The following is a 23,770-nucleotide window of genomic DNA, read 5'->3' as shown; positions in this document are numbered from 1 at the left end:
CCATAAGCATGCACAGATGTAAACAGCCACACACAGAGTGCAGCACATGAGTCATGTGCTGTGCCCCAGGTTTTAGGTTCTATTCATGTACAGCAGACATAAACCCATATATTCCACTGTTGTGCAGCATGTACTTCTAGAACAACTCCATGTCTGCATTTCACTCAGCAATGACAGCAACAGCAAAACATGGAAAAGGCCAGTGCATGTATGACTTACTTGTCCTGAACAAACTCTTTGTAGTCCTTGAAGTCCCAGGAGTCATACTTTTTGAACCTCTTGAAATGCTTATCAGCATCAAATCCCTCGGAGTCATTATAGGCAAATACTAGGCCACATTTAGCCCCTATGGCCGCTTTACGCACCTAAAGAGAGAACAAAAGAATCAATAATATTTTTTAAAGGTCAAAAAAGAGCAAATGAAGCTACATTATAAAATACTAGAGCTGCATGACATGAAAAATCATATGGCAATTATAATACTTAATACTGCAACTGCAATATGAACTGCGACATGGCGTATCAGTGAACACTGAATACAGGCATGTGACACTGATAAAGATGGGGCTGCAAGAACTTGACTAAAAATATACATTTATCACACTTCATGCCTGTTATTTGTAGAAGACTCACAGTATTATAACTCTGGCTAAACGTCTAAAAGATGAAGGCAGTAGAAATGCTTCTGATGAGTCTGACTCACTTTGATTCTGATCTGTGTGACCTGGAAGCACGTCTGGTCCTCTGTAGACAGAATCACACTGGCTCTCCTTTTCCCACTCTCAGTCAGAAAGCCTGCACAAGTGAAGCAGCCCATAAATTCCAGGTACTCACTCCAATCTAACGCTCTTAACATCTTTGTATATATGACATTGGTTGAGTTACACATCAAAATCCTTCTGTTTAAGCTTTAACCTAATTCAGATATTAGTTGACAGCCAATACTTGAAAGAGCTTATGCGTTTTAAGAGTTAACCATTATTTAATTCTACTCTTATAACAGCAGTGAATTCAAAATGTTACCAACACATAAGGATTAATGTCTTTCAAAGCTACCATACTCAAAATAAAGGCCTACTTCTAAATAATAAAGTAACTGTTATAATGCAGCACATAAATTAATAACGGCTCTGAGAGTACCGTCTCCCGTGGAGGGCTCAGTCAGCATATTCTCTGGGCCACATTTGTCATCTCGGCTCTTCACATCACAGGCCTGCAGATGCAGCTGTAGAGGTTTTCCTAAATCAGACAGCACAGGAGAGAGATCACACAGGACAGCAGAGTTAACACTAGTACAAAACTACTGGTCCCATGAACAAGATGATGTGGATCCTGGTAATGAACATAAGTATGCCAGGCTTCTTGTATGTTTGTCCATTAAAAGCCCATTAAAAAGAGCTGTAGTACAGTAGAGAGGCATAATGATGTTGGAATCATCAGTATTGGCAGATGATTGTTAAAATGTTGTTTCTTTATTTTAGTGTTGGTGCTATGAGGCTAATGCCATTAGAAGTCTTTAGAAGTCACCCAAATCTCTTTTGGTAAACACATGCACAAAACCTCTCTTTAGACGCCACATTAACAGTTTCTGTCGTTTCTATTTATAAACACATACTCAGTTAGAAAATTCAACACTTATTTGTATAGAAAAACAACAGAAATCATGTACATAATGTGAAGCATCTAAATGTGACATGCATGCAAGTGAGAGGAAGTCTGAGGTTGTTCAGCTATACAACAGAGTAAAATTCAACAATTTTAATAGCTCGCTGTAATATGTACTGTGTCATGAACCAGGTCTGTGCGATCTTAAAGAGTTGGAAGAGGTCTGAGTTTGCTGAAAGAACTTTTGAGGTTATATTTACGTAGGTGATTTGGGTGACTATTGACTTCTAATGTTTGTTAGGAACATTGGCCTTGTAGCTGCAGTTAAAAACTAGAAGGAAAATATGGACAACAAAGCACATCTTGGCTGACAGACTAGATTTGAAGTAAGCAGAAAACTTTGTAAATCTGATTTTTCACCAAACTACTGGAGGAGGAATTACATACAACAAACCATTATCACGGACATCACACCAAATTCTAATCTCTCTAGTGTAATATGTTGAGGTTAAGTGAGGTTACCGTTTCGGTAAAGCATTCTGAGGCGCACTGAGGCCATGGAGGCCAGCAGGGAGGCAGCACGGTATTCCAAGTCCACTCGTTCACAAATTCCAGACAAAGAGAGTAGCACTTTAGCCACACTACCCCGAGCCAGGGCAAATGCCAAGAGAGTCAGCTCAGCATCCGGAGTCACACAGCAACTATAGCACCAGGGAGAGAGGAAGAGCAAGAAATCAATGAGTGCAGAAAAGAGAGAATGAAAGAATTAAGCGGGAAAAAAAAAACCCAAATAAATTCAAAGAGAAAAACAGAAATCAGGAACAGTGGACATAATGGCAGGAAGGAGGAGTGGGAGAAGAATGATGGAGTGCAAACACAGGAGATTACTATAAATTTGGTGAACAACAGCTGACTATTACATAATCACAGTGAAGGCAAACAACACTGGTAGGATCAATAAATACATACTGAACAGAGAAATCTGGTAACAATTATTCTATAACTGAGACTATTAGGGGCTGTGCTAAGAACTGACAGTATACAAAACAGAAAGCAGTAACCCAGCACCAAGGTAGTTTAATTGTGTGTACATACATACATACAAAAGTGAGTACACCCCTCATATTTCTGCAAATATTTTATTATATTTTTTCATAGGACAACACTATAGAAATTAATCTTGATTATAAGTTAAAGTAGTCTGTGTACAGCTTGTATAGCAGTATAGATTTACTGTCCTCTGAAAATAACTCAACACACAGCCATTAATGTCTAAATAGCTGGCAACACAAGTGAGTACACCTCAAAGTGAATATGTCCAAAATGTGCTCAAGGCGTCAATATTTTGTGTGACCAGCATTATTATCTAGCGCTGCCTTAACCCTCTTGGGCCTGGTATTCACCAGAGCTGCACAGGTCCTCTTCCACTCCTCCATGATGACATCACGGAGCTGGTGGATTTTAGAGATTATGTGCTCCTCCTCTTTCCGTTTGAGGATGCCCAACAGGTGTTCAATTGGGTTTAGGTCTGGAGACATACTTGGCCAGCCCATCACCTTTACCTTCAGTCAGTTGTTATCTTGGAGGTGTGTTTGGGGTAGTTATTGTATTGGAAAACTGCCCTGTCGTAAAGTTTACAAAGGAAGGGGATCATGCTCTGCTTCTGTACATGGTTCCAGTAATCCATGTTCTTGGACTGCTTGTCTTCAGCAAACTGTTTGCTGGCTTTCTTGTGCGTCACCTTCTAGGACGAAGACCAAGTAGACCGAGTTGATGCATTGCGCAGCGTATGGCCTGAGTACTGACAGGCTGACCTCCCACTTCTTCAATCTCTGCAGCAATGCTGGCAGCACTCATGCGTCTTTTTTTTGAGGCCAACCTCTGGATATGATGCTGAACACGTGGACTCTTTGGTCGACTCTGGCAAGGGCTGTTCCAAGTGGAACCTGTCCTAGAAAACCACTGTATGATCTTGGCCATCGTGCTATAGCTCAGTTTCAGGCTGTTAGCAATCTCCTTATAGCCTAAGCCATCTTTGTGGAAAGCAACAATTCTATTTCTCACATCCTCAGAGAGTTCTTTGCCATAGGGTGCCATGTTGTGTACTCACTTGTGTTATTTAGACATTAAGTTCAGTTATTTTCAGAGGACAGTTACTCTATACTGCTACACAAGCTGTGCACTTTAAGTTATATCCAAGTTTCATTTCTATAGTGTTGTCCCATGAAAAGATATAATAAAATATTTGCAGAAATGTGAGGACTTATAATAAGAACTTACAATAAGGATTTAACATTATATAACATTGTAGACATTGTGTATAATGTTAAAAATGTTAACTATTAAATCTTATTTAGAAACATATAACTGCAAATTTTCCTTTTTGATTAACAGATTACTCAGAGCCATAATGGGATGATTAACCGATTACGGAATAGTCATTAGTTGCAGGCCTACAATATTGCCAGTTTTCCAAAACAAAATAAAATGAAAATTACACATCTAAAGCAAATACAAGTGAATACTGGTGTGGCTTTGCAATGCTGAGGGGCATGAAAACCGGCACTGTTCCAAACATTATCATTATTTTGCATAGCACATCTGAAGTCAACAAAGTGGACCAAACAACAAATTTAGCACCATCATCTAAGCGTTCAAATCGGCCAGGAAGAGCTGGAGTGAATCCAGTTAAATAATTAAATAAAACTAACTAATGTGTGATATAACATATTCAATCCCTTTACTAAATTTCGGCAGTCGTTTTTGGCAGTCATTTTTCTTTAGCATATGTTTTTTTGCTTACACTCAGTCTTGTATTTCAGTCTTTTGGCACAAAACAGTCTTTGACTGCTTCAAAACAGTTAGCATTATCAAAGTTGAAGACCTCTCCTTTAAATCAGTCTGCTTTCTCAATGAGTGAGAGTGGTCTTACTCTGCAATTCGCAGGAGGAAGGCATCCACTTCTTCCAGAATGTTCGGAGAGAAGAACTTGGGGAACTCAGTGGAGGATGGAGTTAAGGACAGAGGAGGCATGTGCTGTAAGGCTTTTCTGAAGGAACAGACCAAAGCAACTGTTTTAGAATAACACTAGACACAATAATAACATTACATCCTGTTTAAAAGGCACAGTCACTGCAAGCTATTCTTTGCCTTGTGCTTACACATTCATCACTTAGCATTAGGAAGAGGGCTAGAATAACTAAAAGCATCCTAAACAGAGAACAGTATTCATTAGACACACAGCATTTTAAAACCTGGACGCACACATTCTCCACCCAAAAAAACAAAAAAACAAAAAAAAAACATGCTTGTCCTCTGGCAACACACCAATGAGAGGAAATCTTGATTAAATATGCCCCTTTTAAGCTTAGCTAATCTTGCTGACTCACTGCGTGCTCTGAAGGACGGTCTGAGCAAGGACAGGGTTGGTCTCCATGGACGCCGTTACCAGGGAGGTGAGGAGAGAGAGGTACCAGATAGCCGAGGCATCCGACACAGACACCTCTTTGCTCTTAGTGACCTGGTAGCCCATAGTCTTCAGGCCATGGATGCGTGTGTCACAGCCGTCACTTACGCAACGCTTGATGTTGATCTGAACATCTGTACAGGCAAAAAGCAGGACTTCAAATCCATTAAAAAAAATTCTTTTTTTTTTGTTTGCAAAAAACGCTAAATGACAAAGCAAAGTATTTCAGCAGGCAAAGCTGAGCATTTTTGTAGCAAAGCTCATTAACGATTAGTCCTAATGGGTCCATTTCAGCAACGAACAAGAATATGAACCAGAGTCAGAGTGTGAACAAATTAGCTAGTAACTGTGTGTTTTTCTCCCCATTTCAAGTTCAAAATCAATGAGTAACATAATTTCAGATTTTTTTTATTTTGTTTTCATTTTATTTCATTTCCTTTATTTTACCTTGTAAAAAGACAGAAATTTGGCTTTCTGTGGACACATTTTAAAAGATCAATAAAGATAAAGATTTTTAAGACTTTTCTTCTTTTTAAAAAAAATCCCATTTATGTGTTTATTTTAGAAACAATAGCTAATGCTCATGCTGTTTTAAAATTCTCATAAAAAATCTATATCAAAATATATTTGATGTGTCTTATTTACCTGAACTAATCATTAATATTTAAACATTTAAAGATGACTGTTGTCACCTTCCACTTATACAAGTCTGTTCCAAGTGTGTGTAGGTAATAAATTTGTTTTAACTGGAGCTTCCCAAGTTTTAGTTGAACACCTCTGGTCTAAACCTCTGAAGACCTCTCTAGCCCATATTAGGGACCCTGGGTCTGAGCTGGTTTCCCTGAGAAAACATTGCTGTTTTTGATGATCAATGCTATCATATCCAGGGATAAACAAGAATGTTCTGATATTTCAGAGTTCTGCTGTCTATATAGCCGTCAAAATTCATTCAACATATCTGGAGTTAAGTATACTGACAATATATTCCAATAGGCTGCATTTTCGTATGGAAAGACTTCAGCATCAAAAAAAGGAAATAAGACACTTACATGGGTGACTAATGTTAGCGTTGTCCAGCAGCGCCACATAGCCTGTGACATTGCTGGGGATGCGCACGTCTCTGATCTCCTGCAGCGAACGCCGATTCTTCCCCACAGACACCGATACCAGTTGAGGCATGTAGCTGTGGTCATTGGAGGCCACGGCGATAGCCAGCCGCCTCAGCACCACATCTGGCTTCATCTTTAACCTGCAACAACAGCACGGAGGACATGAATGGATGTAAGGACATAATTGTGCTAGGAGAAATAATACAGATGTATAGATCATTTCTGGTCAAAACCTTGTATCTCCAAAATGGCAACTTCACAGGAGTAGGGGAAAAAAAAACAAAAAAAAAAAACATTCTCAACTTTTATTTGAAGCTAATGGAGATTATTTCTCCATATAAATAATCTCAGAGATTATTTATGCCAAGTCATTCTTGAGTATTTCTAGTGATTTATTCACCATGAAATTCTGACATAATGTAAACTGAAATACAATGTAGTGCACTACTGTTTATCTGCATACTAAAAAAAACTAATCAAAACATGGCATATGGAAAAGTTGTATGTTATTTGTTTTTCTAATACATTTCACTCTGGAAAAATCTGAAATTGTGCATTAAAAATGGCAGAAATCTGTTCGCTGTAGAGCCCATGTGTCAAACACAAGGCCCTCGGGGCCAAATCAGACCTGTGACACATTCCTACTCATGAAAATACTTTCATTTTGTATTCTTAGTAGCCTGTTTCACCCTGAGATGCACTACAGTCCTCAGCATGCACTGCAACCTAGTGTGTGTTTTGATCTCCTTACCCCAAAAACAATCTATGGGCCAGTGGTTACACAAAATGAAAAAACTACCTAAAACTATTTATTTTTATTTATTTTTCAATTAGTATTCAGTGCCTATTTTGCTATTGCAGTTTTGGCTTGTTTTAAATAAACACTGGCCAGTTCAGGTCATACCAAAATGTTAAGGAAAAACAAAAACAAAAACACAGCTGGCCCACGGACTTGCTGCGATTTCTCAATATGGAGCTTTTGATGGTTAAGCTTGACAACCCAGCTGTAGAAGATGTCTTATTTTCTCTTAGACAATCAGCAAAAAAATAAACACATCTATATAAATCTAAACAGAAGCCGTTTTCTATTATACTAGCGTGGAGAAACCAACATACCTTATCCAGTGTGAGCGTGCACTGCCATCAGACTGCCAGAAGGACACCGTCTCACCATTGGTCATCTTATGGACATCAGCGGCATTGGACGAGGCCTCGATAGAGCTGTAGCACTGAGAGATAACTTTGACCCGATCCACCTCAGGGTCCTGGTTCAGTTCTGCCCGGTACTGAATGTCCAAGTCTTTGAGGGATAAAAAGAAAGCACCATTACAATGTTAATTATATATAAGTTGTATAAAGTTGTTTCCATAACTATCTGAACAAAAAACAAATGATAAAACATTTAACCTATTTGCTACATTTGCATATTTAGCAAATATGCATTTTTAGCATATGAAGCACTAATGAGACAGTTTTGGTACACTACTTTTAAAATGTATTGCATCACCATGTATTTATCACATATGATTCTAATATGATGTTTCTACTCTACAAATTCATAGGCTTCATATAATTAGTAGTAGTTCATATAATTAGTATAATTAGTAAAAATGTTAGATGTGTCCAGAATGATGAACAGAGCTGCAGATGACTCTAAAATGATTAAGAAAGCTGTGGAACATTGAGAAAGTTCTAATAAAATGAATGTCTGCATGCCTCAAATCGGAAACATGGCTATCAAAACTCATAGCAGATAGCTTAACAAGAAGGGTCTATAAATGGATAAATATAGTATATTTATCATTTCATGCATTACTGTTGTTCACAAAACATGAAATAAAGAATACATCTTGAAATATTAGCATTTTAGTATTTCAGTATTAATAGTAATTTAGTATTTCAGTCTACACTTATATACTATATGTTATTGCTGAAAAATCAGCAATTATTAATATGACAAGTGAATCCAATCTTTTGAACCATAATTTATATAAACAGACATAGGAAAAAAACATGCACAACCACGTCACCACCTTTCTCTTTCTGCAAAAGATAATCCAGGAAGTCTTGCAGTACGGAAGATCTCATGGTGCAGATGCTGTTGTAGCCCTCCAAAGCAGGGAAGGGAATGGCACTGCTGGGGATGCGGTTCCTGTGCAGAAACTTCAGGATCTTTGAGGCATGAGCTCCTAGTCTGTCCTTAGACTTGGAGAATATATCCACAAATCCTGGAAAAGACCAAGCTAGGTTATACATTTGTTTCTGAAATCAAAATAATAATAAAAGGCAAAACAAAGCTAATTAATATACTGCAAGTGGTTTTATGCAGCCAGAACAAGACAATACACTGCAGAATGTGCTGCATGCAATTTTTTTTTACATTCATTTAATTCCACCTACAAAGCTTCAACAATTAGTGTCCTCAGTTCCCAAACGCTTATCGAGTGTTGTTTAAAGGAAAGGTGATGTAACACTGTGATAAACATGCCCCTGTCCCAACTTCTTTGGAACATGTTGCAGGCATCAAATGAGTGAATATTTGCAAAAAAACAAAGTTTATCCGTTTGAACATTAAATATCTTGTCTTTGTAGTGTATTCAATTGAATATAGGTTGAAAACGATTTGCAAATCATCGTATCCTGTTTTTATTTATGTTTTACGCAACGTCCCAACTTCATTGGAATTAGGATTGTACACTTTATTAATTTCTTGGTGCAACTGTCAAAATTCCTGGCTGAGTGAAAATTTCCGGTGTAAAAGGCAGCCTCAAACTAATTCTAAAGGTGTCTAATCTTACCTGGAGTCAGCGAGCAGGCCTGCAGTTGCCTGATCACATGACTGAGCTCTCCCTGCAGATTGGCTCCGTTGCTGTTCTTCAGAGTCATTAGCATGCTCTCCACATCAACAACACCATCGCCCTCAGCATCAAACTGAGCAAAAGCCTACACAAACACAAATGAGGATGCATGTTACACAGAACCTACTGGTCAAAATGGATTTTGGTTCAAATGTTCACAGTCCGGTGCTCGTCAGTATCAGTTAATTATTCATCTAGCTAAACAGTCACTGGACACCCGATATTTAGACAAATGAGTTTCATCTGTAGATTTGTCATGATAATATCATCATAATCCAAATACAGTTATAAAGTATCAAATACATTCACTGGTACACCTTTTCAGTTGCTTGTTAACACAAATAGCTAATCAGCCAATCGCATGGCCGCAACTCAGTAGGGATAATCCTAAAGGAACAGCTTGTGAAAAGTGTTCTGGATGTAAAGAGAGTGTCAGACAGGATCATGAGCCTGAAGTTGGAGGTTGATGGTGTAATTTTGAATGTGCTCAGTTCATATGCACCACAGGTTGATTGTCAGTTAGAGGAGAAAGAGGAATTTTGGAGTAAGATGGATGAAGTGGTAGATGGTATCCCTAGAGAGGAGAGATTAGTGATTGGTGCAGATTTCAATGGACATGTTGGTGAAGGGAACAGAGGGGATGAAGAGGTGCTGGGTATGTATGGTGTGAAAGACAGAAATGCGGAAGGTCAGATGGTTGTAGATTTTGCAAAGAGAATGGAAATGGCTGTGGTGAACATGTATTTTCAGAAGAGGGAAGAACACAGGGTGATATACAAGAGTGGAGGGAGGTGCACACAGGTGGATTATATCCTTAGCAGGAGATGCCACCTAAAGGAGATTGGACATTGTAAAGTGGTACCAGGGGAAAGTGTAGCAAGGCAACATAGGGTGGTTGTCTGTAGAATGAGATTAGAAACAAAGAAGAGGAAGAGAGTGAAGACAGAACCAAAGATTAGATGGTGGAAGCTGAAGGAGGAGGATGGTTGCAGGCAGTTCAGGGAAAAATTGCAACAGGCCCTTGGGGGCAGTGAGGAGCTACCTGAGGACTGGGAAACTATAGCTAAGGTGGTGATAGAAACTGGCAAAAATGTTTTGGGTGTTTCGTCTGGTCAGAGGAAAGAAGACAAGGAAAGTTGGTGGTGGAATGAGGAAGTACAGGAGAGTATTCAGAAGAAGAAGGCAGCTAAGAAAAAGTGGGATAACCAAAGAGATGAAGGAAGTAGGCAGGAGTACTGTGAGGCTAGTCGCATAGCGAAAAGAATGGTGGCAAAGGCTATGAGAGTCTGGACAGTAAAGAAGGAGTAAAGGACTTGTATCGTTTGGCTAAACAGAGAGATAGAGCTGTAAAGGATGTACAGCAGGTTAGGCTGATAAAGGATAGAGAGGGAAATGTACTAGTGAGTGAACAGAGTGTTGAGTAGATGGAAGGAGTACTTTGAGGAACTAATGAATGAGGAAAACGAGAGAGAGAGAGGAGGACAACGGGGGGAGAGATAGTGGATCAGGAAGTGCAGAGAATTAGTAAGGTGGAAGTGAGGCAGCTTTAAAAAGGATGAAGAATAGAAAGGCAGTTGGTCCAGATGACATACCTGTGGAGGTATGGAGATGTTTAGGAGAGAAGGCAGTGGACTTTTTAACCAGGTTGTGTAACAAAATCCTGGAGAGTGAGAGGATGCCTGATGAGTGGAGAAGCAGTGTACTGGTCCCCATTTTTAAGAACAAGGGTGATGTGCAGAGCTGCAGTAACTACAGAGGTATAAAGTTGATTAGCCACACCATGAAGGTATGGGAAAGAGTTGTTGAAGCAAGGCTAAGGCGAGAGGACCAGATCATTGAGCATCAGTTTGGTTTCATGTCCAGAAAGAGTACCACAGATGCAATTGAGTGTTGGTAGAGAAGTACAGAGAAGGTCAGAAGGAGCTACATTGTGTTTTTGTTGATCTAGAGAGAGCATATGATAGGGTGCCAAGAGAGGAGCTGTGGTACTGTATGAGGAAGTCAGGTGTAGCTGAAAAGTATGTTAGGGTGCTGCAGGACATGTATGAGGATAGTGAGACAGTGGTGAGGTGTGCAGTTGGAGTGACAAATGGTTTCAAGGTGAAGGTAGGGTTACATCAGGGATCAGCTTTGAGCCCCTTCTTGGTTGCAATGGTGATGGACAGGTTGACAGATGAGGTCAGGCAGGACGCTCCATGGACCCTGATGTTTGCAGATGACATTGTAATCTGTGGTGAGAGTAGAGAGCAGGTGGAAGAGAATCTGGAGAGGTGGAGGTTTGCACTGGAGAGGAGAGGAATGAAGGTCAGTAGAGACAAGACGGAATACATGTGTGTGAATGAGAGGGAGGCAGGTGGAAAGGTGAAGATGCAAGGAGTAGAGGTCGTAAAGGTGGATGACTTCAAATATCTTGGGTCAACCATCCAGAGCAATGGACAGTGCAAAAAAGAGGTGAGGAAGAGGGTGCCGGCAGGATGGAGTGGGTGGAGACGGATGTCAGGGCTGATGTGTGACAGAAGGATAGCAGCAAGAGTGAAAGGGAAGGTTTACAAGACAGTAGTGCATCCTGCTGTGATGTATGGTTTGGAGACTGTGGCTCTGTCTAAAAGACAGGAGGCTGAGCTGGAGGTGGCGGAGATGAAGATGCTGAGATTTTCATTGGAAGTGACAAGGCTGGACAAGATTAGAAATGAGCAGATCAGAGGGACAGTGAAGGTGGAGCAGTTTGGAGATAAAGCCAGAGAGGCCAGGTTGAGATGGTTTGGACATGTGTTGAGGAGGCATAGTGGATATATTGGGCAAAGAATGTTGGAGATGGAGCCGCCAGGTAGAAGGAGAAGAGGTAGACCTCAGAGAAGGTTTATGGATGTAGTGAACGTGGACATGGAGATGGATGGTGTGAAAGTAGAGGAGGCAAAGGATAGGGCAAGATGGAGGCAGATGATCTGCTGTGGCGACCCCTAAAGGGAGCAGCCGAAAGAAGAAGAAGAACGTGGCATGGTTGTTGGTGCCAGATGGTCTGGTCTGAGTATTTCAGAAACTGCTGATCTACTCGGATTTTCACGCACACACCGTCTCTAGGGTTTACAGAGAACGGTCCGAAAAAGAGAAAATATGCAGTGATCAAGGTACCTAATAAAGTGGCCGGTGAGTGTATGTGACAAAGCCTTACCTTGTGGCATGCTTATTCCTGAAGGTAATGTAATTACCAAATAATTACCAGCCGGGTCTGGTCTAATATGACAATTATTTATAATGACAAATACATTCTGCTCTGACATCTACTGGTTCTCAGTGTTCATTAGGTTGGAAACCCAAACTTGTGCACTGGCACCGTTCTTCTAAACAAGCTCACACATTACACTGTCAGAGAGTAAATGTCATGTACCAGTTTCTTTGTTTCATTTCCACATTTTGCGGCATTGTCAGACTGAAAATATAAAAATATACAAAGTGCTCTTCAGATCTTGTACAGTCATATTCAACAGAACCAGTCAAATTACATGTTGAGCATACAGTAACAAAAAAAAGCACATCTTAATGCAATTTCTTATATATATATATATATATATATATATATATATATATATATATATATATATATATATATATACACACACACACACACACACACACACACACACATACATACATTATATATATATATATATATGTGTGTGTATGTATATATATGTATGTATGTATGTATACATCTGTTGTCTGAACAAAAGCTCACCAAAACAGGAGAAGAAGAAAAATTTTTTTTAATAAATGTCGAAGGAACCAGAATTTTTTCCCAAGTCATTCTGGGTCATTTCTTATGGTCCACTTTCAAATCATGTCAAAAAACGGAGAAAAAAGATACAAGGTTTTGTTCTGACACAGGCCACTTTATTAGGCACACCTTGCTAGTAAAAGGTTAGACCCCCTTTTGCCTTCAGAACTGCCTTAATTTCTCATGGCATACTTTCAACAAGGTGTTGGAAACATTCCTCAGAGATTTTGGTTGCTTATTTGAGTTACTGCTGTCTTTCTATCATCTCGAACAAGTCTGCCCATTCTCCTCTGACCTCTCACATCAACAAGGCATTTTCATCCACACAACTGCTTCTCACTGGATATTCTCTCTTTTTTGGACCATTCTCTGTAAACCCTAGAGATGTTTGTGTGTGAAAATCCCAGATCAGCAGTTTCTGAAATACTCAGACCAGCCCGTCTGGCACCAACAACCATGCCACATTCACAGTCACTAAAATCACCTTTCTTCCCCCATTCTGATGCTCGGTCTGCACTTGAGCAAGTTGTCTTGACCACTTCTACATGTCTAAATGCAGCGAGTTGCAGCCATGTGATTGGCTGATTAGCTATTTGTGTTAACAAGCAAGTGTGAGTGTGTGTGTATAAAATTTTATTTTTATATATATATATATATATATATATATATATATATATATATATATATATATATATATAATAAAAGAAATAAAAGAAACACAAATAAATTATTTTTAAAATCATACATTGTGATTTCCAGATTTTTCTTTTCTTTTAGATTATGTCTCTCACAGTGGAGATGCACCTAAGATGAAAATTTTAGACCCCATCATTTCTAAGTGGGAGAACTTGCAAAGTCGCAGGGTGTTCAAATAATTTTTTTCCTCACTGTGTATATATATTACACACACACACCCCGCAACAATTCATTATCAAATATGAGTATGTCGTTAATTAGTTGTGACCTGCTCAGCCTAAAATTAAGTGAAATCTTTCCTAGTGTGTACATGTTTGAACTGACCATAGATTAGGCCGCTTATACAAAAGGAACTGTAAATAACAGCAACAAAAAAAGACCGAAATATCAGTAATGTGCACAATATCTGTAGCACTTCTTCGAATTATCACAACAGTCGATTATATCAATCATCTCAAGGATAATAGAGATACCCGCTAAAATCAGAAAGAAATGTTGTATATTCAAGACTGAAGGGAGTCTATGCTCAGAAAAGGATAAAAGGCTAACTTGTTAGCATCCATCATGATCTGTTTTTGTTAAGACGTTCATCCACCAGTGCATTCAACTAATTACAACACCAACAACTCTGCAGTGAGGCTACCCAAACCTAGGTTACACGAAGAGGGAAAAGACAAAGAGGAAAATAAGAAACGAAAGCCCTCCCAAAACCAGCCAGTAACAAGAACTTGTGCAACAAAGCAAAGTTCCCTCAATGGTACGTTTCTATCAGTGTTGCAACCAATGAGAGGACAAGTGACGCTGTAAACGAGTGTGTGATAACGTCAGGAATGCCAATAATCAATTATGATAACACAGTCGAGCAGTTTTCTGAGACATAAGACCTGTAGTTCTCCTCCAGTATGGTCACTGGCAGCAATGACGATATCATGGAGCTGATGACTTCACTCACAGAAGTCATGGCACTGACCAATTTGCAATCACAACAGAATCCTTTTGGAAAAACAGACAGTAAACACAAACTTTGGTACTAAAAAGTGTCAAGCCATCCAGTTCCAGGTAGAAGCTTTTCAAGTCAGACAACAGTTTTTAAAACTAACATATGATTCTACTCTTCTTGCAGCTCGCTGATTTCAAAGTGAGTGCCAAAGATCAGAAGGACAGGAAGATGGAAAAGGAAGATAATGCAAGGGCTTGCCATCACAGCACTGTCTGAAACGGAGCCCATGCCAGTGTATAAGCTTTAACAACCCAGCCTAAAAGCGCACAATACTTTGGAACTTCTGAAAAATAAATGGTTTCCCTAAATACCATCTCAGGGATCTATAAACAGTTTACAGTGCATTCATCTGCACCATTAAAAGAGGCTACTTTTAAAGGGAAAATTCCATCAATTTACTAAAAAAAGTCTTTAATTAAATAGTTACGGTATAAACTGTCAGTCAGAGTGGTTTGACACAAAATGCTTCATCCTAGAGAAACTGAGTCACAATTGTTAACAATTGCTGTGATAGCAACCGGATGTCTGAAGAGTTCAATGCCTCTAAAAGCTCGTCCAAGGAAAGACATCACATAAAACTGTTATGAATACGCTATTTTACGTTTGCTTAAAAAAGGTTTTGTCTTAAAACATAATTTTTAAAAACAATTCATGGCAAAAAGGTGTATGCAGGACGCTGTACAGCAAAACAGTACCTGAAGAATTTTTTTTTCAGATTTAACACCATATTCCCTTGATTAATTCTACATATAGAGACTCAGAACTACTACAAAGGTTACGTTTTGGTAGAACAGAGCATTTTACATCAAATCACTTTGAATGACTGTGAATGAACTATGCAGAAATTTTGAAACATCTAGTTCTCTCTTAACTCTTATTCTCCAGAGTATATTTTGCTTTTTTTCCATCTGAATTTATGTGACCAATATGTAAGGCAAATTATCCAGTAACTGCATGAAATATATGCTTACAATTTACTGCTGAAAGCCAAAAATCTTTGATGCTCTTTATAATTTTTACAGAGCAGATCACTGAAGAGACACCATCTGTTTATAGTTTATAGCCCAGATTTTGGAAAAATTGATTTTCTGTAGAAAAAAATAAAATTCAGCTTCTTTTATTATAAGGATTTAAAATTGCATCACCCATCTATTTGACTGGAGGGAGATTTTACAGCCTCACATGACACCTACTTTTTGAATGCAGCGTATGAATTATGAAAGTTGTGAAGAATTTGACTATGTACATTTTGGATCCACCGGTGGTTGCAAGAAGTGTAAGAAGTTAAGTCATTCAGAGCGGTTTGACATTAAGTGCTGCGTTCTACAGAAATACACCCTAACAGAAGTGTTAACAATGCTGGTGGTAGGAACCAGGTCAGAGGTCTGAAATGCTGCTTTAATTTTAACGTATCTGTATATGCAGTGTGTTCTAAGGCAAAATATTTTGCCACTACAGTGGCAAACAATACACATAAAAACTCAGAAGATGTGCAGGTTTACTGGTCATTTTGACAGTAAACAAAAGGGTTAATGCTGTAGATGTCATACCCACGGGATCCTACCATCAGAAATTAGAGAGCAATTCTTTCTAAAATACACCATTTCACATTAAACCACTCTTTACAACTTATTGAGTGAATTATATAGGAAATTTGAAACATCATCTTTAAATGAAAGGCAGCAGAAATCAGTAATGGAACATATCATCCACTCAGTATTGTACACAAGTAGCCTTTTCAAGGATGTGCACTGTTCAGCACTTTTTCCACCACTGCCACAGATGCTATGGTAGTAAACTGAGCTGAGAGCTCTACATGACACCATGGGGCTTTCTGTATATTTACATACCCTGTATGACTAAGCAAGTCCACTTTGGGTGTGGCTTTGAACAGCCTACCTGTGAGTGTACCACTGAATCTGGGTCCAGCATTTAGGCAGAAGGTTAACTACAGTTATTTAAGAGCAATATTATAAGGAAGAAACTCAACAGCTTAAGCTAAACTCAACAGCTTATGCACAAATTCAGCTGGATTGTCTGGATGAAGCCAGAATGTTAAGCACTATAGTGCAAAGTGGTCACCTTATAATGTTTTCCCTCCTCATGAGAAGCTCTGTGAATAGCATAGCATATCACAACATGACTCAGCTGACTGACTGTTGCTAATGACTTTCCAAACTGAAAGCAAAACACTTTGAAGCCAAGAGAAAATTATTTTCTTTGCCTTGTGGTGTATAAAGCATGTCTGCGGTAACGCAGGTTCCTTCTCTGCTAAAGCTCTTTACACCAAATATTTGAGAGTCAAAGCATAACAGCACTGCATTACACACTTATTCACTGTCTAATAGCAACAGGAACACCTCAGTCATTAACCTATTCAACAGACTTGACTTGTGGCTAAACTTGAACTAAACTTAAACTTTATTTCCCATTAGAGGGGCACTCCACCCAAAATTAAAGTGTAATCATTGTTCTGGAAATGCTCATTCATCTCCTACAGTGGCACCACAAGACTCCAGAGCAGGATTTTCCTGTTTAAACACTAGAAAACGCCCTTCTGATGACGTATGTTGATTGTGGGAAAAACTACTGAAAAAATACAACTACTTTAGTGCGAACAATTAACGGTCAGTGGATAGACTTTTCCCAGTTGCTGATTCATGCAGAAGGAAATCAGACAGCTAGCTAATGTTATTGCTTGGAAGCCTAATACAATGCCTGTATTTATTAACCTCTAAATCTGTGGTGACACTAGCAGTATTGCAGTTGGGGGGGGTGGGCTCAATGGTTGTACATAGCACAGCATTATGGGTACTGTAGTGAGAGAGCACTGACAAAAATGGATACAACAAAAGTGTTAATTGATGAGGCTCAGGGATGCAATGCTATACTACAGGACATCACACGGCAGTTTTAAGCCAGAATGTTCCTTTGATGCATCCGGCTTTACGAAATAATGTTACTCTCATTCCTGTGTGCAAATAATGTGCATATAGACTCATACATGCGGTAATGGATGTTTTTGCTGTCATTAAAGCCCCTTAAATTAAAAGGAGCATTTCTGGGCCCTATGACAGAGTGGATATCTCACTCACCTGGAAAACTTATAGGGGAACTCCACTGAGTTTTCAATAATTCTACACAATGGTTGCGATGTAAACAAAGTCATTCAGAGTGGTTTGGTGTGAAATCCTCCATTCTAGAGAAACTTCTCAAGTCTGAACTGTTCACAGTGGTGATAAGTACCAGATGTCTGAAGAGTTTGATGTTTCTAAAAGCACCTTCACAGAAAGTTATGCCATGAAATAGACATATGCTGCCTGACTGACACAATATTTCACGATGAAATGTATTTTAATCCATTCACAGTGGATTACATGCATGGTGTGGTAAGGCAGTCCCCAAAGATATGTTTTCAGATTTAAGACTATTTTACCATTAACATTACATCTAAAAACGCAGAAGACAATTGTAGGTTCACTGGTGGTGTTGGAGAGCAAGTGAAATGGACATATTTGTGAGCCCTGGTTCCTGTCACCACTACTAAAGAAACCTTGAGTCTGTATGTCTCTCAACAATGAATCACTTCAAGCCACTCTAAATGACTGTGTTCACATCTCACGGACTGAATTATTTACAAATTTCGAAAAAAAAGGTGGAATTATCCTTTAAGAACAGGACGGTTCCTGCAGCACTGCCCCCTGATTCTTCTTCTACGGGACTGGGCTGATTTTGACGTGTATGTAAATCATTTCTATTTAAACTCAATCAGAGATAATATTATGGTTCTTTTCTGCCAGTAAAGCTCCGTTAAAAGTGTCCCAACCTCCTCGCACTCATCCCTCAGCGCGTCTCGGCTCTCCAACAGCTCGCAGAACTGCTCCAGGCTCACCGCCTCTTCTCCGCGGCCGAGCCGCTCCTCCAGCCAGCGGACCAGAGCGCTCTCGTTCCTCGCCAGAACTGACTCCGACACGGCCACTACCGACTCGCCCGCCCGGCCCGCCGCCTCCCTCAGCTTCACCTGCTCCATAAGGGTCTCGGGAGAGGGTAGCCCGGAGCTCGCCACGGCCGCACCGCCGGCTCCCCTCGCTGTGCCCCCTGCGCTTGCTCCTGCGGCCCCGCAGGCCGGGCTACTGCCACTACCACCGCCGCCGCCGCCGTCCGCGAACACCGGGCTCTCCGCCTCCACGTCTTCCTCGTCTCCGCTGCAGGCGCCAGCAGCACCGCCGCAGCCGCCGCTCTCCGCGTTCCCCATGCCGTTGTGCGGCCTCGGTGTTTATTCCGTTTCGGGCCGTTTTCCCTGAATCCCCTCTCCCGAATTCTCCGCTCTCGCCGCCGCACCGACCGACTGACCGTTGCAGGCCGGCGACGTCACATTCGTCAGCAAACTTTGGGTCTTCCGTACGGCTGGTTGTGGAAACGCACTCCCCTTAGCGGTCTCCTCCAGTACTACCAGTGACGGGACTTCGATTCAGTTTACTGAACCGAATGACTGTTTCAGGATTACTGCTGTGGAGATGTTCGATTCAATTTACGAAACCGATTCTTTCAAATTGCATTTTTTCATGAATCGAGCCGATTCAGTGATTAATTTCCTTTCGTGTGCTATAAATAAGGTTCGATTCAGTTTACGAGCCGATTCTTTAGAACTTACCGTTTAAATGAATTGAACTCTAGATTCATTTTCGTTCCCGGAAACACACAGCGATGTTAACTGTTTATATCGGGTTAACACGGCTACTTTCTTTAAATGTTATTCATTTATTTTTTCAGTGAGATGTTTCTCCCTGCTGCAATGCGGTGTATAAATGGTTAGCACAATGCTAAAACATTTGGTTGTGCTCGTTGCTGCGGGTTTAGCCCTGTGGACGGCGCCTGAATGGCTCACATTGACTTTGTATGGGAGCAGATTGTCTGGCTGGCTGTTTCAGCCCTCAGTAGATGTTTCAGCAGACTCGGGAAGACTGCTGAGGCAACATGAGCTCTCACTTTACAACGGGAGGGAAAGCAGTAAAGGACTTTATCTCGCCATTTTAGGACAGGTGTTTGATGTTGAAAAGGGGCGCAAGCATTACGGTCCTGAAGGAGGTTATCGTTTCTTTACAGGTATTCCGTCAGCACCCCCGCTGAAGCCTGCCATGCTTTGATTAATAACGTTAAAACACAATGATGTAGACTGAAAAAATACTCTATCCAGTAAAATACCTCCAAATAACCCTCCGTAATAATATCCAGGGGTATAAGGGCCTTCAAACCTCATGGAACTTTCACTCGTTCTTTCCATTACTTCTACGATCTTGAAGGGGAGTTCCACTGATTTTTCAAAATATGTGCATAATTAAATGGTTAAGATGTAACTAAAGTCCTTTAGAGGGATTTGATTTGAAGTGCTCTGTGCCAGAACTTACCAAGTCAGAATTGTTCACAGTGGCGGTGATAGGAACCAGACGTCTAAAGTGTTTAATGAATCTAAAAGCTACCTTACAGAAAGTACCACATTATATTGTTACAAATATGCTGTCTGGTGTCTGAGACATTGCTTTGAGGTAAAGATTTGGCCTAAAAATGTATTTTTAGAAGACATTTGTTGGTGGGGGGTACATGTAGGGTGTTATGAGGCAAGATAGTCCTCATAGAAAATGTTTTAGCAATTGCTTAATCTTCACCTGTGAACATGGCTACTCGCCTCCTACAGTGGTGTCAGAATACTCTCAATTTTACAGCTTAAAGAAGGAAAAACCCCTTCTGATTATGTATCTTGAATGTGGGAGTAACTTTCAAAAATATAACCATTTGAAGCTCCAGTGTTTTTTTTCCCTCCACTAGCTGGCTAATGCAGAAGTTATAGCTAGTATTACTGCTAGGAAGCAGAATGCCATGTATATCATGCCTGTATATATTAGCCTCTACATCAGTGGTTACACTAGTAGACAGAATTTCTTTTTAGTAGTGGGTGGGGATCACAATGGTAGTATGATGTATTTGCATAATCCATGCTGGTATTGTAGTGAGAGAATACTGACAGATGAAAAGACAAAAAGGATGCAAAATCAACTGATGAGGCTGAAAGATGCAATGCTCTGTTATAGAACATTACACAGCATGAATAAAGCTAAAATTTAAAGCTAGTTGTAAAATGTCCCTTTAGGACAATTGGCTCTGTATTAAGTAATACTTAATAGCCTGGTTTGACAAGTGGAACTGGTTTTAGGATAGTCAACCAGGCAAGACCTTCTCAATGACTGAAAACATGTTAACAGACATTCAGTGAGCTGTGTGTAAGATTACTCAGGTTAAATTTCAGTTCATGTTTATCACAACAGACAAAACATACAGCCAAGCCAGACTAGGTGAGCTTTCTAGGAACCCAAGGCAGAATCTATTACTGACTGAAATCCCTCTGGGCTTTGCAACAATTTAATATCAGCAAAATGTTATTCACACAGTGTAACAGTTACTGTCAGAAAGCTTTCAATGGCCAATCAATTTCATAAAACATATTTGTGCACTTTCAGGAAGAGACGCTTCGAGGGCCTTTGTGACGGGTGAATTCACTGAGGCCGGGCTGTCGGATGATGTTTCAGACTTGTCTCCATCTCAGATAGCAGCACTCTATGATTGGTTGACTTTCTATCAAAGGGACTACACGCCAGTAGGTAGGACCTGTATGTTAGCTCATAGGCCAGGGGTGTTGTGTCTTATGCTGTAGACTGGGGTTCAGTCCTCCACTTGGGCAAGCATCCAACACTATACCAATAAGATTCCTTGAACAAGACTCCTAACACTACCTTCACCTACCTGTATTAATAATGATCAAATTGTAAGTCGCTCTGGATAAGAGCGTCTGCCAAATCCTGTAAAACTGTAAATGTAAAAATTATTACCGGCCCTTTTGCGGATAAGGCTGGACATGACCGGCATACACTCTTTAAAAAAAAGGAGGTTCTTTAGTAAAGAAAATGATTCTATATAGAGCCATAAACACTCAAAGAGCCCTTTGCATTGATTAAAGGGTTCTTTGCATCATGAAAGGGTTATGTAGATTGATGGAGATGGTTCTATACAGAACCTTTTTGAAAAGAGTTCTATTGTTGTGATGTCAACTTTGTAAAAGTGGAAAAACCTTCTTGGGCGCTGTATAGAACCATCTACAGCACCATTTTGCACCAGAAGAGCAATTTTGCGAAGGAAAGAAGCCTTTATTCATGCAAAGTGTTTTTTGAGTATTTATGGTTGTATATAGAACCATTTTCTTTGTTTAAAAAAACCCTAAAGATCCATCTTTTTTTTTTTTTTTTTTAAATGTGTAGCGTTTCCTCCAAGCACATTCAGTGGTCCAGTGATGTTATGTTAGCAGCAGCTCAAAAAGATGTGGTGGCTGGTGATATTGTGTGTTTGGTCAGGAGTTCTAACTAGTGGGTAGAACTAAATATGACTAAATTGGGGAGAAAATTGGAGAAAAAAATACCCCAAAAAACAACCTTTTTGTCATGACTGCCCGAACCTGCCCAACTTCATACTGATCGGATGTCCAATTATAAACATGGCCTTTCTGAGACTGAAGCAATCATGTCAGTATGCTTACTCTTGGTCCGAATGGTTTTGGTTGGATTCAGTTCTGTTGTTTTAAGTATATGAATTAGAGATTAGAGATTGGAGAATTGGAGATCAGTGTCCATCATTTTCTTCTAGCTTCAGGGACGTGTACTATTTTTGAACCTCTGTGCTTCAGGCAGGCTGATCGGCCGGTTCTACACCGACAGCGGGCAGCCTACAGAGGCTTTGCGGCAGGTGGAGGCCTCCTTGGCTGAGGGGTTGAGACTGAAAACCCAGGCCGAGGAGGAGAACCAGCTGTATCCAGCCTGTAACTCAGAGTGGAGCTCCACCAGCGGAGGGCGTGTATGGTGCTCTACTAAAAGGTAAGTGATCAAATATCTTCTTACAATTGCCACTTTATTAGACACACCTACCATTTTTGTTAGAGACTATAGCTCATGTTGTCCGTGCACAATTTATGTTCCTCCTCTAGCCACTCATCAGTGGTCAGGACCACTGTTATGTGAATATTTTTGGTTCTCAATCTAGCAGTTTCTGGTTCTTAATCTAACACTATCATATCAGTGTAACTGCTTTGTATAAAATGTCCAAATAATATCTGGGATACAGTCTGTAATTATAAACCTATAAAGTACACCAATAATGTAAAATAGCCTTTGAGTGTAGATACTATGCATCTACATGGCATCTCTACCTATACAAGGTGATGCTTAAACACCACACCCAGCAATTGAAATGAAATGGCTTTGGACAATATGTAAGCCTAAGATAAAGTAACAGGGGTCTGCTTCTGCTTTTCTTCTCAGTGGTGGTGTTCACAGAGCTTGGGCTGGAGCTCCCAGAAGGCTCTTCTCACCTGGTTCAGGGAACACACGCTGTGTGTGCATGCGACTAGATGATCCAACACGATCAAATAATCCAAATCTAAAGGAGTATAAGGACTGTCCACCTCATGCAGAGTCGTGCCTCATTAGCCAAGACTGAGCTTCGTCAGATTGTTTTTTTTTTTTTTTTGGACACATTTTATTTTGACAGTCCTCTATAGATGATCTATAGGTGCTTTAATTGTTAAATAATTGTCTGGTGAAAGAGTAAGGTTTGTGTTTTGGGCTGAAGTTAAGGTGAGGTTTACGGATAGATTTAATAGAATCTCTTACATTTGAGGAATCTATTGAATCTATTACATTTGATTTCATTGATATTTAGTTGAATGTTAGTTAAAGACAGGGTATAAAGTCTCTACTGTGGAATCTCTTAACTGGAACTTTAATTTTCTGAAATTAGTGCCGTGATTCTCAATTCATTGTATTTCGATTATTGAGTCGATGTTAAATACTATAGAATCTTGCTTGCAGATGATGAGGAAGGTGAGGATGAAATGGATATTACTGGTATAACTGGCTATTTAAAGGGGCTACATGTAAGATTTCTGTTCATTTCATATGAATATTAATTGCACCCATGATTACTTTAAGGCAGTGGCCACCAACCCTCCTCCTGGAGATCTGCTTAATCCGCTTGTGTAAAGAAAGCGAAAGTCAAAGGAAAATAAGTCGAAAACAAAGGAGTTTCTAAACTTTAAGTTGAGAAAAAAAATGTAAAGATACACAAAATGTAGGACTCCTAACAACTGTGCAGACCTGATAGACCCCAAAAACTGTCACCATCAGATAAACAGCGCTTAAAGCTTTCATCTTTGAGAGA

The 23,770-nt window shown here is 39.9% G+C and overlaps 2 protein-coding genes across 3 annotated transcripts in view; one reads left to right on the top strand and one right to left on the bottom strand.

Moving 5' to 3' along the window:
- The window catches only part of zzef1 (zinc finger, ZZ-type with EF hand domain 1), a 76,044-nt gene extending 57,159 nt beyond the window's left edge, over positions 1-18,885 (bottom strand). For both annotated transcript variants that reach the window (XM_017701730.2, XM_017701731.2), the window contains exons 1-11: positions 18,336-18,885; positions 8,979-9,123; positions 8,214-8,408; positions 7,297-7,480; positions 6,121-6,320; positions 4,995-5,205; positions 4,538-4,654; positions 2,128-2,306; positions 1,141-1,239; positions 704-795; positions 220-365 (exon numbers count right to left, since the gene is read on the bottom strand). In XM_017701730.2, the coding sequence (XP_017557219.1) occupies positions 220-365; positions 704-795; positions 1,141-1,239; positions 2,128-2,306; positions 4,538-4,654; positions 4,995-5,205; positions 6,121-6,320; positions 7,297-7,480; positions 8,214-8,408; positions 8,979-9,123; positions 18,336-18,764 (1,997 nt within the window). In that variant the 5' untranslated portion in view covers positions 18,765-18,885. The remainder of the gene's footprint in view (positions 1-219; positions 366-703; positions 796-1,140; positions 1,240-2,127; positions 2,307-4,537; positions 4,655-4,994; positions 5,206-6,120; positions 6,321-7,296; positions 7,481-8,213; positions 8,409-8,978; positions 9,124-18,335) is intronic.
- A 307-nt stretch (positions 18,886-19,192) lies between these two features.
- LOC108429703 (neuferricin) lies at positions 19,193-23,770 on the top strand. The gene is made up of 4 exons (XM_017701648.2): positions 19,193-19,615; positions 21,025-21,165; positions 22,242-22,428; positions 22,873-23,770. The coding sequence occupies exons 1-4, from the start codon at positions 19,318-19,320 to the stop codon at positions 23,048-23,050; spliced, it is 804 nt and encodes a 267-aa protein (XP_017557137.1). The 5' UTR covers positions 19,193-19,317; the 3' UTR covers positions 23,051-23,770.

Source organism: Pygocentrus nattereri, chromosome 23 (genome assembly GCF_015220715.1).
Source record: "Pygocentrus nattereri isolate fPygNat1 chromosome 23, fPygNat1.pri, whole genome shotgun sequence".
Lineage (NCBI taxonomy): Eukaryota > Metazoa > Chordata > Actinopteri > Characiformes > Serrasalmidae > Pygocentrus > Pygocentrus nattereri.
The sequence above is the reverse complement of the archived record's forward strand: the minus strand, read 5'-3'. Positions and strand labels throughout refer to the sequence as shown.

What these genes read in the sequence shown, in the direction of transcription:
- LOC108429703 (XM_017701648.2), top strand. Translation starts at nt 19,318, where the DNA reads ATGGTTAGCACAATGCTAAAACATTTGGTTGTGCTCGTTGCTGCGGGT. An exon ending in AGGTTATCGTTTCTTTACAG is followed by an intron (nt 19,616 to 21,024) that starts GTATTCCGTCAG and finishes GTGCACTTTCAG; the next exon opens with GAAGAGACGCTTCGAGGGCC. An exon ending in AAGGGACTACACGCCAGTAG is followed by an intron (nt 21,166 to 22,241) that starts GTAGGACCTGTA and finishes TCTGTGCTTCAG; the next exon opens with GCAGGCTGATCGGCCGGTTC.